Genomic DNA, 19,190 nt, shown 5'->3' with positions numbered 1-19,190 from the left:
GGAAAGACCAACTGACTCTAGCTCTTAAAAAATGAGGCTGAGATTCAAGGTAATAAAGTCCTATCTTGGAGCTATTCTACCTATTTCACTGTAAATAAAAGGTGCTCCTTGACTTCTCATTACAGAGTGGCAAAACTGACTTTGTGTTTCCATTTAAAGTAGTTATACATTTATTTTTTTGTTTTACTCTAAGCCACTGAGAATTTTAGCCTATAACTGCGCAAACTTCTGGCTATATAAATGAATGTTGATGTTTGCCTCTGTGATTTAACTTTATGTATCAAATAATGTACACATATGGTGAAATAACATATCCATATATTCTGAAAGTTACAATTTTCAATCACTTATTTTTTCTATCCATTGTTTTTGATGAAAAAATTGCTAAAATTCTTGCCTTTATTGGAATCTTCGTGGTTTGTTGTCTCTATTGGCAGTTCATCACTCCCCCATGTTATTTCATCATCATCAGTTCTCCTTTCTTGTGACTTTTGAATTAATCTATGAAAATAAACACACATTTGCAATATTTTCTTCAATTCTGTCCCAAAATAAATGTAAGTATTATGTCCTAGAACCACTTATTTCCTCCATAATTATGGTAGTTAAAAATAGACTATCTGATTAAAAAACACAAATCAATAATTCTTAAAATTTCCCCTCAAACAAATCCCAAGTCTTTGAACCTCAGACTAAAGGCATCCTCTTGGGGATAGAGGAGGTGGTGCTTTGTTTCGCCTGGATGACTGAGCACATCTGTGTCAGTACAGCTCTCTCGTTTTCCAACAGCTGCCCACTACTGGACTGTACGGATGCACCTTCCATTACTTACAGGAGTCCCTACTGATGGACATGATTCTTTTGCCGGAAGGACACGCCTGTCTCTCACGCCTGGCACTCGCTCAACGTGCTAAAACTCAGTACAGTTCTCATTGTTCTAGGGGTGCAGAGCAGACACCACCTCCCTGGTAAGGCAAATGGCTAGAAAAGCAAACCAGGCAGAAGAATAATGCTCAGTGCTGAGGTACGATGGAAAGGACATTGTAAAAGCCTGAACAGAGCAAAGTACATTTGCCCAGAGCTCCCACAACGTCAGTGACTGGGCAGGTGTGCTGTTTCGGGTGGATGTTTCCCTCTGCTTCAATAAATGTGGGTCACATTAACATTGAATGTGTAAGTTCTGCATGCAGGAGGCTGTTTTTGTCTCCTAGTCAGTGTACTTTGTCTTCAAGGATGTATTTTGGAGATTTTTCCAACAGGCATTCTGTTCTCTTCTTTCCCATTCTTTTGAACAGCTCCTTAGTACTTCATTGTGGAGTATACCCTAATTTATTTTGTGTCTATTATGGGTTTTTACCACTATAAACAATGTTGCAATGAATATTCTTATAGAAATGTCTTTGCACACAAATTGGTAGTGGGACCAATTCTTAGAAATAAAATTGCTAGGTTGAGGGGTATGTACCAGGTTTCTTTGAATTTGTGACACCCATCATTATAAAATACACTATTATTTTGTAGGCATTAAGAAAGAAATAATATTGATTATTATAACAGTAGGACTTGTCCTGATTTTAGAGATATTAAAAAAATAAGTAGCCCTAGCTGGTTTAGCTCAGTGGTTAGAGTGCTGGCCCATGGACTAATGGGTCCCGGGTTCGATTAGGGCCAACGTCATGTACCATGGTTGCAGGCTCGATCCCTGGCCCCGGTCGGAGTATGTGTGGGAGGCAACTGGTTGATGTGTCTCTCTCACATCGATATTTCTCTTTCTCTCTCTCCCACTCTCTTTGAAAAAGCAATGGAAAAAATATCCTTGGGCAAGGATTAAAAATAAAATAATAAAATAAAATAAAATAATAAAATAAATAAAATAAAATAAAATAATAAAATAAAATAATACAGTTGTCTTGGGAAAAAAGTGTATCCAAGAATTAGTAACATGCAAATAAAAGTTATAACACTGTTTCCAACTGCTACCTAAAATACATTAATTTACTTTACAATTTCCTCCCCCTGTCCTGCCCTGCAGGGTAGAGCTGGTCTCTTTCCAATGATTGGCAGCTGTCCCAGATATTTGCTCATCAATTAAGTATAAAACTATATGCATTTCTACATTAATATGTACCCCTTGTCTAACTTTATATAGTGAAATATTCCCTATCAATTTGCTTTTCTAGGAAAATGCAAATAGCTCCCGTTGGCTGTTTGGTTATCATCTAACATGAAGCAAAATTCACGTATAACCTCTCTGTTGGCCAACGGCATACACAGCTTTTATTGATCCATCATTTAGTGTTACAAAAAAATCTTATTTTATATTAGAAGTTGTTTTCAAAAAGAAAAAAATTAGTGGAGTTTTTAAATGTTCCTTCTATGGTTTTATTTTCTTATTAAAGAAAATAATGTATAAAGTATAGAAAAATATGAGAAACAGAAAGATAAGTTACCTATAATCCCACCAGGAGAAGAAAATCAATGTCATCATTGTTGGCACATTTTTAAAGACCTTTTTTCCACTTTTCTTCACATGCTTAAGAGAATACTGCTTTTTTGGAGCAATGTTATAACAAACACATTGTCATATGTCACTAGAATCTCCTTGTAACACTATTATTCATTTATTTATTTATCATCACCTGAGGATATGTTTTATTTTGCTTTTGTTTTTTAGAGAGAGAGGAAGGGAAGGAAAGAGAAACATCAACTGGTTGCCTCCCGCACATGCCCCAGCTGGGGATGGAACCCGCAGCCTAGGTTTGTGCTGTGTGTGACTGGGAATCAAACCTGAAGCCTTCTGGTGGATGGGATGGAGCTCCAACCAACTGAGCCACTCGACCTGGGCTTGTAATAATATTTTAAAAACATTCTTAATATTCAGCCATAGTTCCATAATTTACACAATTCTCATTTTATTGGAAAAGAACAAATCAATTTTAAAACATCTAGAAGGAAATCTTTAGAGCACTTCTCAAAAAAAGAATGGAATTGTTATAAATACTTAAAAATTTATTCTCTTACTTTTCACTTTTTTCTTTTTCTTCACAATATTCTTCACAGCCATTCATTTTGGTAGACTACAATAAAGAGAAATCAAAATCAAATTAGCCCATTGTAAAAAAAAAAATCTCATAATGTTCAAAATTTTCCTATATGTACTGTTATAGTTCATATTCCTATTACAAAGTCACTTATGACATTCAATTAATACATGCCAAACTGTGGCTGAGGCATTTTCAGTGGCCCGAGAAATTTTGCTGGTACCACTTACTGACCTTCACACTCATCTTGGCTTTTCATTTTTTATATATGGGATATTAATGATATAGACGTAAGGAGAAAGCAAGATGAAAATCTAAAGTAATGATGATTGAGATGTGCATATGTGGCATATGTTTTTACACAACTTAAATTTTAAAATCTGAAAAATGGGCTATCCAAAAAAATCTTGGTAATTTCTAATGTGTTAAACTGTCCTGCCTTTTTATTATTGAAGTGAGGGGTCTTTCCATAGGGAACACAGATCAATCAGTACCCACTATAATCGAATATGGTGTCTCTGAGACCCAAATACTGCGGGAACAGTTTGATACAATCAGAAGATGTTCAGTTGCATTCCTACATGGATAATAAATCTTACATTCCAATCTTTATCAGGACAGATGATCTTAACAAGTGGGAAAGTCCTTTCGTTTCAAGGCCCTGGATTATCAGGCCCTGTCTACCTCTACCTTCATCTGGTTGTACTCTCCCCCTCACTTATGAGGCTTCTCTTAGGTCTTCACAATTGCTCATCTCTTTTCACCATGAAGTTCCTGCTATGGAAGGTACTTTTTCTTCATTCAATGTAAGTGTCTTTTCCTTCTGAGACTGTTCCCTAAGCACCCCATCTACAGTAGGTCTCCTTGTTCTCTCTTTTTTAGCACTTAAAAACCCTCCATGGACCGTATCATGCTGTAATAGCATGTTTATCTGTGTGTTTATCTCATTCTTTTCTTCTCCATTAGACTGTAAGCTCTGTGAGGCAGGAACCCTGTCTGTCCACCACCGCATGCCCACACACGCTCATGCCTGAGACACAGGCAGTTGTCTCACTTAGGTAATGAAACTATACAAAAACTCTAATGAGACCTTTCAGTTACAGATTTTGTAGAGTTAAAACGTATCTATGTTATTCTGATATCTATTTCAATTTATTTGAGGAAAATGCAGAACTTCTAGGAGAAAAAGGTTGTTTTTATCCACTGACAACTAAAAGGAAGCTTCTTAGACCGTATCTGTTCTTAGAAATTGATAACTCCTTCCCAAGTAAAGTCTTTTGAATTTCTGATTCTCCATCATAATCCAGGTCTAAGAATCTACTGCGTATACTTTTGAAAGTATAAAGCCTTATATAACAGTCAAGTGCTATTATTAACAGTAAAGTGGTAAGATAAAACCCAACTGGAAAAAGTAAAACCCTATAGTGATACTTGTATTAAGCAATTTCCTACTATTTTTGCAAAGTTCACCTGTATGTAGTAGGGGTAGGGTTGGGTTAAGGGACTGACCTTCAGTCTCTCTTCTCATTATGAACAGGTTCTTTGGAAGAGGCAGCTGTAGTATTGCCTCAAGGAAAAGATTTAAGATTTTTACCACAAGAGGTTAGTTGTAATCCTCTGCTCAAAGAATCCAAATCCAGCAACTTGAGTAGAGGAGATCCAGAACCAGCTACATATTTTATAGTGCCCAGTGCCAAATGATATTGTGGCATCTCTTGTGTCCTGACTGGGAATCAAACCAGTGACCTCTTGGTGCATGGGACAGTGCTCAACAAACTGAGCCACACCAGCCAGGGCTAGGAAGAACTTAACTTTTGGGTTTTTCTATCAAAGAACAAGGACTGGTTTTCTTTAATACTTCTTTGATGCTTCTTTGTGGAGTTTTAAAGTTTTCCTAATACAGATCATGTACACTTTTGGTTGAATTTATGCCTACAGCTTCTATTTGTTTTGCAACTATTGTGAAGGAAATTTTCTTTAATTATATTTTGTAACTGGTTAAAGCAAAGACTGTGTTATGGACTGAATTGTGTCCCCTCAAAATCCATAGGCCAAAGACCTAACCCCCACTGTGACTATGTTTGGAGACAGTGCCATATTTATGAAGTTAATTAAGGCTAAATGAGGTCATAGGGATGGTGCTCTAATCTAAAGGGACTGGTTTCTTACAAGAAGAGAAAGAGACACCAGGAATGCACACACACAGAGGAATGGCCATGTATGGGGTCACAGTGAGAAGGTGGCCGTCTACAAGCCAAGGAGAGAGGTCTCACAAGAAACCAACCTGCTGGCACCTTGATCTTGTATTTCTAGCTTGCAAAACTATGAGAAATTAAATTTCTGTTCTTTAAAGCCACCCAGTTTATGGCATTTTGTTATATGGCCCAAGCAGATTAGGATGGATTTCAAACTCAAGTGCCTGCAGGGACCAGACAAATAAAAACCTCTGAAATGCTGGGGTTTGGAGTGGTGATGGTGAGTAGGGTTGCAAAATAGAAAATGGTGGGGTCTGTAGAGAAATAGTCATAGCATACAAGTAATTTAAGTTTTGAACTTTAATTTTGTCTTGTGAATCCTGAGAGTTTATAGTATAAAGAAATAGGAATCTTTGTGGATTGTCGTTTATAATAAATATGAAAAATAAAATTCATTAAGAGCCAATTTAACAAAGGTATATCCATGTAATAGAATATTGGAAAGGTATTAGAAATCATGAGGTGGATTTTTATGTACTACTGTGGAAAGAGGATAATAATAGTAGAGAACCAAATTTAGAACCATGCATTATAATTTATATTTAAAAAAAATCACCTCTCTCTCTTTCTTTCTTTTTTGATTTGCAGAAACTTGAGTAATGATTCTTTCACTGGGATAGGATGATGCTTAAATGTAAAAAATGAAATTAACCTCAATTTTCACCCTAAATGTAATATTTCAGTAAAACAGGCAATAACTTCAGATGATGTCGAGTCTTTTTAAACAAGTCTTAAATGAAATCTCAAAGTAATCATGGCAAACCCATGAAATAATTGGAAGAATTCAATTTTTCTATGGTAATTAAAAGACCAAGAATCCATGAGGGACAGGAGGGAGCACTCAAAGATAAAAGCCACATTTTCTACCAAGGTTAGGTATTAACTGGAATGGGATCTTGGAATTCTCAACATTTTTTTTTATTTTTTAAGAGAGAAGTGTGTGGGGGGGGAGAGAGAGGGAAACATAAACATCGATATGTTGTCCATTTATTATGCATTCATTGGTTGATTCTTGTATGTGCCTTGACCGGGGATCAAACCCACAACCTCAGCACATCGGGACAATGCCCTTAACCAACTGAGCTATATGCCCAGGGCCTCAACTTTTATTTGGTGTAAAAATAATAACATCCAGCCCAGCTGGCGTGGCTCAGTGGTTGAGCATTGACCTATGATCCAGGAAATCGAGGTTCGATTCCCGGTCAGGGCACATGCCAGGGTTGCGGACTCGATCCCCAGCAGCAGGAATACAGGAGGCAGCCGATCAATGACTCTCTCATCATTGATGTGTCTCTGTCTCTCTCTCTCTCTCTCTCTCCCTTCTTTTCTCTGAAATCAATAAAGATATATTAAAAAAAAAATGAATGAGGAAAAAAAGATAACACCCAGTTCTAGCTGGTGTGGCTCAGTTGGTTAGGCATTATCCTATGCACCGAAGGGTTGCTGGTTCAATTCCTGGTCAGGGCACATGCCTGGGGTTGTGGGCTTGATCCTTGCTAGGGGGCGTGCAGGAGCCAGCTTTTCGATGTTCTGCTCTCACATTGATGTTTCTCTCTCTCTCTTTCCCTCTCCCTTCCTCTCTCTAAAAATAAATTAAAAAAAAAAAAAAAGATATCCAAAAAGAAAAAGAAAAAATCACATGGTTGTTTTTTTTTTATACCTTTTTTCTTGAATGGAAAATTTCACCAAAAGAAGTTAAAAGACTTAAAGATAAGTTTCTCCCAAATGAGTAAATGACATGAGTTGTCATTCTTACTGCGGTTACACTAAGCAGCCATCAGGATATTATCTTTACCTCATGTCCAAAAGGGAAACTGGGAGTAAGGGAGAGGTAAGGCCTGGGCAGAGAAAGCGCGTTTTAAAGGAAGGAGACAGAGAATTCTACTCGGTGCGGCTTCCCACAGTGCTGACCTAGGGAGGTGCGACCCTCACCTCCGTAAAATCCTCAGGTAAAGGCGATCCACCACAGTCTGTGTCTTCTGCTCTCTCTTCAGATAGCTTCCCATTGGCTCGCAGTGCGCCTGGGAGAGAAGTAAAGAAGCCGGGAGGGGTTAACACGCAGCCCAGCGGCCTGCCCGTCCCCAGGGCCAGCTGCTTCCCTCGCTCCGCTACCTGGGGCACAGGCGTTGCCCGCCGCGCTGGTTTGGGTTAGGAGGTTCTGGGCTTCCTCGTCCACGACATCCAGCAGGGACTGGATCACCTCGGCTTCCTGAGGGTCGTCATAGATATCATCCTCCTGCGCATCAGGCTCTTGAAAAACAGCAATTCACATGGGGTTTTACTTTTAAAATACTGATATAATTTGAAGCATCCACTTTGAAAAGTGGCCGTGACTAGACGAATGGATCACACTAACGGGGGTTATCGTTTTTAGACCTAGAACTACTCTGGCTGCTCTGACAAAAGACCACACAAACGCAACTTACAAAGTCAACCAGCGTCGATGTCTGTGATACGCCTTTTTAGGAGACATTAATAATTTAATGCTTATTTTCCTAAGTTAATCCAAAATTGTTAATTCTTGAAAGAAACTCAAATTATGTTACAAAGATTAAGGATATGATAGAGCGCCCCAAATGTACCCAAGAAAAAATTTCTCAATTATTAAGTAGCCTGTAAATTGTTTCTCCAAGAATATGAGGAATACTATCAAATAAAACAGCTATCTTTTCAATCATTTAAAAATAGTTTTAACCTTAGAGATGAGAATGAATCCTGGATATTGGTACAGTAATATAGCTAACAATAATTAATTTTATATTGTTCTTCTATTTCTTTGAACAACAATCTGCCCTTTTAAAACCAACTATAAAAAAATAAAACCAACTACAGGAACAAGTAAGGCAAATAAGAGAAGGGACCTAATATTTCTTTATTACCTGAATTATTAGGGCATTTAGAGAAACTGGATGACTGATTTGGAAAACTACCTTTGGACAGAATCAAATTTGCTGATCCCTTCATCTGATCAGTAGAACATTTTCCTTCAGGGTACAAAACTTCAATTATTTCTTCCCCATTAACCTAAAGCATAAAACCAAAGCAACTCGTTAGTTCACTGTTTTATTAGCTTCCAGGGTTAGGGAGGACTGTACATTGCCCTTCGATGTCCTTCGGGGATCCCCCTTTCTTAGTACAAAATCCATTTTATATCTCCCCACCTTAGACATGTTTTTAGAAAATACCAGTGCTATAAACTGTGTAAAGGGGATGGAACTTCCCATCATCAAGTCTGGAAACCTGAGATTAAACATTAAATCAGTATTTTTATTCTAAGAATTCTCACAATGCTTACTAATAGAAATTCTGAGTTGCCATAAGAGAAATCTATAATGCTGAATTTCCTAAACTTATTTGACTGTGGAAATCTCTTTTTTGAGGCATATTTTATATGGCTTGTCATTCACAGAACTTTTCAGAAAAGTTTAATAGGACTACTAAACTTAGAAGTTGAGGGAAAGAGAGGGAAAATCCACCTTTTAAGTATCTGTGAAGCTGTTACATGGGCATAAATTCCAGTTTAGTGCCCCGGTCAACAGTTAGGTATAAAGACTTTCAGATCTAGTCTAAATCTCATCTCAATTTAAGAAAAATAACAATGGGCTCATAACTATAAATTATTTATAATAAAATGTAACTTTTTAATTCAAGGGTAAATTGTGAAGCGATTCATGGTGGGTAGACTACTGACAAAAAATGAATTGGCAAAAATGCAAAGTTAAATAATCAGAATAAATTAAATAACTTTATGCAAAAAAAGATATTTGCTCTGAAGATTTTTACTCTGTAAAGATAAAAAGTAGAGATGATAGATGAAATAAAATCATTTCTTCATAAATAGCAGTTACATGACGTCAAAAAGTTTCATTGGATTGTGAAACCCCAAACTTTATAACAAATTCATAGGACAGACATTCGTATTCAAGGACAGAATATTGTTTGAGCAGCTTTCTGGAAGATTTTAGCTCCAACCAAAAGTGTTTGCAGCTATGAATAACAGAAGTCGTAGTTTCTAGAGTTTTATGTTAATATAAACAGAAACTCTACCCTTCTCCCTTTCAACAACATGGTGATATCTAAAAAGAAAATAAGCACTACACACAGCATGACGAACACTCAACACGCACCAGTTCAGCTGCTTCAGCTACGTGCAACTGAAGTAGTGAATAAACAGAGCAGTGAACGCCGCTGCGTTCCAGCCGCAAAATACAAATGCCGAGGAACGTCTATTGTTGTGTTCTGGGCCTTTCTGCCTAATCATTCTTCTGCACACTATCTTTCAGGCCTTGACAAACCGTGTCGCAAGTCTGCGATAACAAAGCGAGACGAAAGGCACAGAGTTGTGGGCTTCTGGTGCTAAATCCATTTTCTCCTCCTGCACTCGGTCTAGTTCGCGTCCAGAAATTTTGTTGAGAGGATAAGACTTTCAGCTTACAAGAAGAGTAATGCCTCAGCTCTGGACTTTACACGGAAAGACATTCAAATAGTGAGGTTCAGAAAGACTGCAGGCCGTGTGTGGGATCAAACCCCCTCACAGAATGAAGATCCCACTGTGATTATTTTACTTTATTTTTAATCCTAACCCAAGGATATGTTTCCTACTGACTTCAGAGAGGGGGAGGGGAGAAAGAGAAACAACAGTCATCTGCACCCCGAATGGGGGTTGAGCCTGTAACCTAGGTATGTACCCTGACCAGGAACCGAACCTGCCACCCTTTGGTGTACGCGGCGATGCTCCAGCCCACTGAGCCACACAGGCCAGGGCTGGCTGTCACTACTTTAGAACATACATTACATGCCAAAAGAAAACTATTAAACAAAATGTTAGTCAAACAAATGGGCATACATGTAGCCTTAACGAGAGAGCCTAAAGTGGAATTTAGTTATGTGATGAAATAGTTAGTTAAATCACCACCAGGTTTCTCTGTGCTAATCTTAAATGATTCAGGGTCTTTTTTTTATTATTGGCAAAGCCTTTCCTATGTCCTTCAAGAAGCAAGTAAGCCTTTGTCTTTTGCCACTACTGTTTTTCCTCAGTCGCATCAGAGATTTGTCATTGCGAGTCACTGCTGGTCAACATTAACCCAGAGGACCAATTTCACTCTTAACTACAAGCTTCTTTTCTGGGTATCTAAGACAACCAAAGGAATTGTGCACATTAATAAAAATCCCGGTGCTAAAGCTATCTACTTAAGTAATTAGCTTATTTAGAAGCCGAGCATGTGCCAAATAAAGTAGAGTTACTTATGGGGGGGCGTGACGATGTGAGCTTTACTTAGCAAGGCCTATTTGCTCACTGATATATATTCCTATTATCAGCATATGTTTCTTAAAAAGGCAAATATTTAAATGTGAAATCAGTTTGGTTCAAGACACAAACCAGCTGGTTATTTAGATAAGGGAGTAGGACATGAAGAAGGCAGCCTCTTACTTACCTTAGAGAACGAATCATTAGGAGTGAGGGCAGGCTTGCCACAAGGCTCCACACTGTGGTGACCTCAAAGGGACAACGTAAAGATTAAGGGATGAGTCAGTCAGAACCACAGTAGGAGCATCAAAATGATGAAAGAAAACCCACATACCTGTACATGCTCTTATTTATTAGTACATTAAAAGAGGTTATGTCACAAAGTGATTTACCAATTAGATGGAATCTAATATTAGCGAAGGACTTATCTATCCCAAGGAAAAAGCCAGTTTCTTAAAAGAAAATAGCCTGCATAAAAGCTCAGTTCAGGCTGAACGGTTCTAGTGTGAGGTACTGAATATGAATTATCCCAACCAAATGGGAGACACATCACAGGTCATGAACTAGATTCACTTTACTATTTAAGAGAAGATAGCAAGCTGTTCAGACTACCGATTTAACACAGTAAAACAAGTTTTGAATGTCCAAACTAAATGTTAATTTGAACTCTTAGTTGTCAGTATAAAAATTCAATACATATATTAAAATAAGATTGTTTCTCTTACAATTAAAGTCATATTTAAAAATAATGTGATTCATTAAATTATATTTTCAAGAGATTTAAAGAGATACGGTAGAGTTTGGAAAAGTTAAAAAGAAAGAAAAGAAAAAAGAAAAATACAGGTTAAGTGTATTCAAGGACTTCTATTTGAGAATGATCTAAAAATAATTCCACCTAGAAAGATGCAATAAATTTTTAGGGATAAATTTCTATAATCTTGTGGATGATGTTAGAAAGAGCCCAAGAATGTCTTTTAATGTTATTTACAGAAGATATACTACATTATTAAACTTCTAGGAAAAATAATGAAGAAAGCATACTAATAACAAACCACTAGTTCAAAATAATCCAATAGAATAGCATAAAACACAATAGTTTATTATTTGCAATTGCTCCCTCCGGTTCCCCGAACTGCCCTCTCCCCATGTCTCCAGGCAACCACTGACCTGCTTTCTATCACTATAGATTAATTTGCATTTTCTATAATTTTGAATAAATGGAATAATACAGTGTGAACTCTTTTTTATGTGGCTTCTTTCACTCAACAGACTTATCTGAGGTTATTTTAATTATGTTCCCGTATGCATCAACAGACCATTTTTATTGCTAAATAGTATTTCGTTGTTTGGATATATTACAACTGGTTTATTCATTCAACAATTTTTGGACTTTGAGTGGTTTACAATTTTGGCTACTACAAAGAAAAGCATTTACAAGATAAATGCTTTCTTTTCTCTTGAGTGAACAAATAGGAGTGGAATGGTGGGATCATATGGTAGGTGTACATTTAAATTTTTAAGAAATTATCAAACTGTTTTCCAAAATGGTTTTACCATTTTACATTCCCCTCATGACAAGACAGTTATTATTGGTACTATATGATTTTTCAGATTCATAAAGGAGTTAGTTCTATGGGATTCAAGTAAGAGAAACCCATAAAGACAGATCACTAGGCAGTTTCTACAACGGGGGCAGGGAATAGCTACTCTCATTAGCTTTGAAAGTTACAAACAGGAGTCTTCCCAGGGGTCACTAGAAAAATGCTCTCTGTGCTGTTCTAGAAGATAGTCTGACTCTAATGTGAACTGGGACTATTAGAGAGTAGATAGAAGGAAGGTATTCAAGATAACAACAGAGGAGGAAAGTAACAGATCTGCTAGCTTTTAGAAGATAAACTACGTCTGCAATCTTAGTGAGGTTTCTTTTAGCTACTTTTCGTACTTAGGTACTACTACCTGATAACCTAAAAGTTTAGTTATATATGAAGTGAGCTCTATGAGCTTAGGCAAGTTATCAAACTTCTTGGTGCGTCCATTTCCCCTTCTGTAAAATGAGGATAATAACAACACTAGTGTGACAGGGTGGTTGTTGTTGGGACTAAAGCACTTAGAATACTTAGTGCAGAATAGCATTAAATCAAGGTTAACTGTTGCCACAACCACTAGTTCTACAATTTATACTATGATGCTAAAATGTAAGACAGATACTTTGTTTTCTCACTGCCATATTCACAATTCCCAGAACAGTGCTCAGCACAGATACTAAATAACTGTGTGAATAAATTATTATGTGACAATCAATGTGATGTTCCACATATATTATTGTATTAATGCTCATTATAACCTTACAAGGTAGACAGAGATCCTGCAAAACACTCTGCAAAGGCAATAAAAACATTTTAGTGATAGTCACCATACGTGCTTCTGGGAAAAAGACAGTTACTTCTCCATAACTACGTGTATCATAAAATGAATGTGCTCTTACCATTGGCTTTGGTTGACTTTGGAGTTGAAATGGCAGACTTCTTGGAACTTGGGATCACTGGCTGACCATCTCTGTGTTGTAAAAAAATGAGAAGGCAATTGCAAATTACTAAAGATACTTGCTTAAATATCCTTTGAACCATCTGTTAATCAGACTACAGATTTTTATTTTGGATGGGCTTCAGGGGGTCTAGGCACCCCCTAAAGCTGAAGACAAAATTTTATCAGTCTTCATCTACGTATTTTCTGAAGGGAAATATTCTTGACCCCAAAATGATTAAGAATCACTTCTTTATATAATCTCTCTTTGGGTTTCAGTTCAACATATCATTTTATTTCCTCTCTCATTTCAAACACTGGTAATATTCATGATCTAATAACTTGGTTCTCTGTCACTCAAGTGATAGTTCGAAGATAACTTAGAAATCATAGATCACTGTTTTATGACTCTTAAGCCCTTGGTATGTTTTTTGCTTTTAAGTTATTTATAGTGAAAATCTAGATAAAATATGTATATTCAAAGGATTATAAGAAGAGTAATACCACCCAATGTGAAAAACAGTAAAAAAAGACAGCACCTTGGAAACAGGATTCGTATGCAATATTACTGTTCTCAATATTTGAGAAAAAAGGGAGGTTGCCTAAGGTATGCAGAATTGAGAGAGGCAATCTGCCTTGGGCCCTAAGCATCCCTGCATATTCTTCCTGGGTGAACCAGAAATGCAAGGCCATGACCACTTGTTATCTGGGCCAGTTTTCAAGGTTGTTTGTGGGAGCAAGCTTGAGGGATGACATAACCTCTTTTCCCGAACAAAAAGTAGGCTTTCATCAGGCCACCATAAAGATGCAGGTTCCCAGGCTCTTCTTAAAGTATTCCTCTCCTATGATACAACCCACTGCACGTGCAGGAATCCACTAGACCCACATATGTCATCTCCGTGGCACTCAGAGGATGTTTGGAACTGACACCAATACCATTTGCATTAAGTATTTTGTCTCTAATCCTGGAGTTTCACATCTCCGACCAGCATGCAAGGAACAATAACTGGCTAACTTATTAGCCTGCAAGTAGAGCAGAATCACAGACCCTTTACAGTTCCTGACATACAGATAATTACCATAAACACACATCCCTCCATTACTGCTACCCTGTGGATGTTAAAGACAGTAGACATATACAACAGTGCAGAGAGAGCTAGACGAAGCACAGAGGGGAAAGCAATTGGGACTACCACTACTACAGACCTTTAGTGACTCCAAAAAGATAATAGTAGAAGAAAAAAGAAAGTAATTTCAAAGCTAAAGTACAGATGCTGTACTGATTTTGAGGGGAAAAAATTCACTAGTTCTATGGTTAAGAGAGATGTTAATTTTCACAACAATATTTTCCAGGTTGTTTGAACCCTTTCCTTCCCCACTAAGCAACATTTAGCTGCATCTATGAAGATAACTATGCCCAATTTAACTTTTAGAAATATATGAGAGAAAATGGTCAGGTATTACATTCAAGAAAAAAGTACACATTCTGACTTAAAGGTTTAGAAGGAACAAATAAGTTTACTATCAAATGATTAAATTAATAGTTCCTATATTTTGAAAGGCATATCATGTATCACAGATATAAATGTAAAGCTTCCCTTCATATAATATAAGCCTGTCATCTAGAAAGCCTGGATTTATGAACATGTGGGAGGCAGGATAATGCTCCCCGCCGACAACGTGTATATTGTAATCCTCAGAACCTGTGAATATGGATCCTTACAAGGCAAAAGGGATTTTGCAGATGTGAGTAAATTAAGGATCTAGAGACGAGAAGATTACTTAGGATTATCTGGCAGGGCTCGATGTAATCACAGGGGTCCTTATAGATGGTAGAGTGAGGCAGAAAGTCAGAGAAAGAGATGTAAGGACAGAGCAGAGCACTGTGATCGCTGGTTTTGAAGACAGAAGAGGGCCATGAGCCAAAGAATACCATAATCTTTAGAAGGTGGAAAAGGCAGGGAAATGGATTATCTCCTGGAGCCTGCAGGAGTGCAGCTCTGCCTTGATTTCAGCCCATTGAGACCCACTTGGCATTTCTGACCCCCAGGACCATTAAGACAATAAACTTCTGTTGTTTTAAGCCACTATATTTGTAGTAATTGGAAAGTAATGCATATATTTTTTCAATTTATTTTATTTTTAAGTGAAAGAAAAGTTGCTATTAGCATTTCTTATCACATGAAGTTGTTATGAGTATAGTGGATGTGGTGATTCTATGCCTCTTTGGTTGCAGACATGAGATGTAGGAAGGGCTAACTGTCCCAACACTGGGAGTGGGCCACGACTGGCCCAGACCAATCAATACGTTCTTGTCCTTTGCTTCAAGTCAGAGCCTGGCCTTAATTTAGGTCTAAGAGTCAGCACATAGTCTTTGCTTTACCACTGTGATTGATGACACTTCTGGAGACTGCTCTGGATGGTGTAGTATGCAGGTGTGTGGCATGAACCTGACACACACATGACTATCATGCAGGAAACATATATACAGAATAGAGAATAAATGAAGACAGCAAAGAAATGGAGCCAGAGGCCTAATCAAATTTTACGTGATGACTACACAATCTTTTTAAACATATAAGGCAGTAAATTCCCTTTCTTATTTAAACCAAGTTGAGTGGTATTTTCTGTTACTTGCAACTGAAAACATCCTAACTGACAAATGTGGTAGCCACCCTATTAATAACTGCGAACACGTATCTCAACAGGAATCTGCTTAAAGTGCTCTGAGAATCTCATGTCATCAGGAAGTCTGTTTAACTTGATTAAATTCTTCCAGTTTAGTCTGTGAATTACTAATTCAGGAATATCTTTTTAAGAGAACATAAATAAAATCAACAGCCTGAAATGCATCTGCACACACAAATAAAACCCACTAATAATTGCAGAGCAGTACCTTGTTGCTTTTAACACCAGTGAAGGAAGCGACATGTCTAATGTTCTCTCAGCTTCTTCCAAGGTCATGCCTTGTGTGCTGACTCCATTCACATAGTGGATGATGTCTAATAGCTGAAGATTACCCTCAATTGCTGCGATTGACCTCGGATTGATATCACTAATATATACCACTTGATGAAGGCTGCTGTGACCTCCAGATAAGGAAAAACCTGCAGGGAATGAAAAAATTTTGTTTTCTTAGCCTTAAGAGTACTTACTTTTAGTCTAGCCAAGAAAAATTACACTGCACAAAGCCTGAATTTGCATTACCCAACTCCTCCTTGTTGCACGTTAATGTAATGTCAGGTAGCAAGTGAGGTGGCACTGGCATCCTGGGTAATTCTAGAACTCTTCCAAGAACTAATCTGACTGTCTTGGGTGCAGCTCGGAGCAGATTCACTGCATCTGTGTGAGTCATGTTTGTAACATCTGTATCATTAACCTACAAAAATGAGAAAGCGGAAAAGTAAGATTATAATTTTTGGAACAGAGAAGTTGCCAAGAAAATATAGCAAACCCCTTAACTCAGTGATTTTCAACCTGTGTGTCACAAGAATTTTTAAAACATGCAATACCTGACTATTTATTCAGGGGTACTAACCTCTTTTCCCTTAGATTATCAAATAAAAAAATGACAATAGCCAACAAGATAGTTGTCCAGTGTGAATGAAACAAAATTATATACGTACTTTTTTGGTCAGATGGGAAAAAAATATATTTTGGTGTGCCACAGAATTTTAGCAATTAGTTTATGTGTGCCAAGAGATGAAAGAGGTTGAAGGTCACTGCCCTGACTTTTTCTTATAAAATATATATTAGCCAGTAAGAGATTCACAATAAAGAATGGTCTCTAGCCCTGGCCAATGTGGCTCAGTTGGCTGGGCATTGTCCCGTGCACCAGGAGGTTGCCGGTTTGATTCCCAGTCAAGGGCATGTCTGGGTTGAAGGCTTGATCTCTGGTAGGGAGCATGCAGGGGGCAGATGAATGATGTTGTACTCTCACATAGATGTTTCTCTCTCTTTCCCTCTCCCTTCCTCTCTCTTTAAAACAACAAAAAAATTCAACCAACTATTAAAAAAAAGAATGGTCTCTAATTATTGGTAATACCCTGTACTGTGGAAATTATAAACACAATGATCAAGTAATTATAAGTGAAATAATAATGTAAAATACTTAACAAATGTATCATTTTTTTGTTAATATAGGACAATTATCCTTATAGTAATTTAAGAAACTTTGTCCCTGAAACCCAAGATAGCTTGTTTAATGCTTTAACTGAGATTAAAGGGACTTCCAAATTAAAAAGAGAATTTGTAAGCATTTCTCAAACTGTTAACTATATAAAGGCCTTTACTTTTAAGAGGTGAAGAGGGGAAACATAAACCAAAGAGAAACAGAATGTTACAGTGACTCAGCCTTCTTGTTCTTCCTTCTCCAGCCCTGGCTTGCTCTTTGGCCCCATTTGCACAAATTCATTCCACGTAAAGTCTCACCTTTATGAGCCGGTCCCCGGGTTTTAGCCTTCCATCACTTTTGGCTGGATCCTGAATGACATCATGAACATAACAACCAATACTCTGATTACCTTTGGTTACTGTAAAACCCAGGCTTCCTTTTTCCGATTTAATTAGGGTAATGACGAGCTCTACTTCCTGAGGGAAGAAAACAGTGATTCCTTTAGGACATCTATTCTGCCTTACAGACAAACAGAAAGATGACTATTATTTCCACTGAATAACAGAGGGGGAAACCAAACCTTAAAAGGTTACTTATTTTCTCCAAATAAAGAAGCCAGGTCTATTCAACTCCAGATAGAATGCCCCCCAATGTAAAAGTTGGGTTTAAATACATTATGTGTTTGTCTGGAGGTATCTGAGACAGAACTTACTCATGCTCCAATTCTTGTATTTTCAGAACAAACAAGGACACATTAGTGGCTATATCCTGATCATCAAAAAATACTTTCAGAAGAGAAGGTTCAGAAAATCCTTCATATATTTCTAGAAAACCTAGATAGATGCCAAGAGCCACAAAATAAGTTTTTTGTTTTGTTTTTTTAATATGAAGTCTTTGGGTGATTAAATATCACATGTATTTAGTTGTATGAAAATTTTTAAAAAGATTCCAGCTGACACATAAAGGTTTCTTATAGCTTATTGGGGTGATGATAGATTTCTAAGGGAATCATTCAAAGACTATTTTCACTCTATTGCTGAGAATGAAACTGAAGATATAGATGCTACACACACACACACACACACTCACACAATTATAGGCAAACAAAGTATTTGGAAAGATTAACTCCCAAATGTTTATGGCTTTTGGGTGGTGAGATAATAGTTTTAATCTTTTTCTCAGTTTTCTAATTTTCCTACAATAAATATATATTACACGAATAATAAAAATAGTATTGAAAAAGACTGACTTTCAATCAATGTAAAGGATATTATTCTTGAAATTTTGGCTTCCAAACTGAATTTGTAGGCTTAGAAGTTCTAGAGCTATTAGTACAATGTAAAGGAATCCATCTGAGCGCACAAAAACAAGTATGGAGGAGAAAAAATTTATTCAGTCTTGATTAAAAATTAAATAGGTGATTCATCATAATTTAGCAAGTAACAGATACTGAATCAGATGCTCTATGTCTATTATTCCACTTAATCCCCACCACAACTGTATGAGTTTACTATCCCCATTTTATAGCTAAAACTCTAAAACTCAGAAGAATTAAGTAATTTTTCCACAGGCACCTGTTAAGTAGCAGCAAGTCAGTGGTAGAAACAGAATTTGCACCTAAATCTTTTTGCTTTTTCCCCGAATTCTCAGCAGAGAAACATACCAGATATGTTATCTATTTACTGGGCATGAATATGAAAATACTCTAAAAGACAGTCTTCTTCTTAAAGGGAGATTGTGTGACTACTATGGAATTTTCTTTTTGTATTTGGAATTTTCTTATACAGAGGAAACAACTCACCGGTTCTAAGTCTTCAAGGTGGTTTTCCAAATCATTTTTCAAAGATGTCAAGCTTTCTTGTCTAGTTGGTTCAGAATTGTGACGTATATGGTATTTATCTATTAAATTAGTGGAAACAGAGTCTGTTTGGGGTGGCCCAGGAGTCACATCCAGTGGCAGAGGGGAAGGAGGATTACTACAGAGACAAAGAAGCAAGGATTTTAAAACT

The 19,190-nt window shown here is 37.1% G+C and overlaps 1 protein-coding gene across 11 annotated transcripts in view; it reads right to left on the bottom strand.

Annotated features, from left to right (window-relative positions):
- PTPN13 (protein tyrosine phosphatase non-receptor type 13) overlaps positions 1–19,190 on the bottom strand; it is a 173,585-nt gene that overhangs the window by 11,113 nt on the left and 143,282 nt on the right. For all 11 annotated transcript variants that reach the window (XM_081127218.1, XM_081127222.1, XM_081127224.1 and 8 more), the window contains 11 exons: positions 18,983–19,157; positions 17,499–17,657; positions 16,275–16,446; positions 15,964–16,174; positions 13,030–13,100; positions 10,732–10,793; positions 8,227–8,320; positions 7,409–7,546; positions 7,229–7,317; positions 3,022–3,077; positions 398–501 (listed from right to left, as the gene is read on the bottom strand). In XM_081127218.1, coding sequence (XP_080983344.1) covers positions 398–501; positions 3,022–3,077; positions 7,229–7,317; positions 7,409–7,546; positions 8,227–8,320; positions 10,732–10,793; positions 13,030–13,100; positions 15,964–16,174; positions 16,275–16,446; positions 17,499–17,657; positions 18,983–19,157 — 1,331 coding nt within the window. The remainder of the gene's footprint in view (positions 1–397; positions 502–3,021; positions 3,078–7,228; positions 7,318–7,408; positions 7,547–8,226; positions 8,321–10,731; positions 10,794–13,029; positions 13,101–15,963; positions 16,175–16,274; positions 16,447–17,498; positions 17,658–18,982; positions 19,158–19,190) is intronic.

The sequence above is a fragment of the Miniopterus schreibersii genome, assembly GCF_964146895.1.
Source record: "Miniopterus schreibersii genome assembly, chromosome: 1".
NCBI lineage: Eukaryota > Metazoa > Chordata > Mammalia > Chiroptera > Miniopteridae > Miniopterus > Miniopterus schreibersii.
The sequence above is the reverse complement of the archived record's forward strand: the minus strand, read 5'-3'. Positions and strand labels throughout refer to the sequence as shown.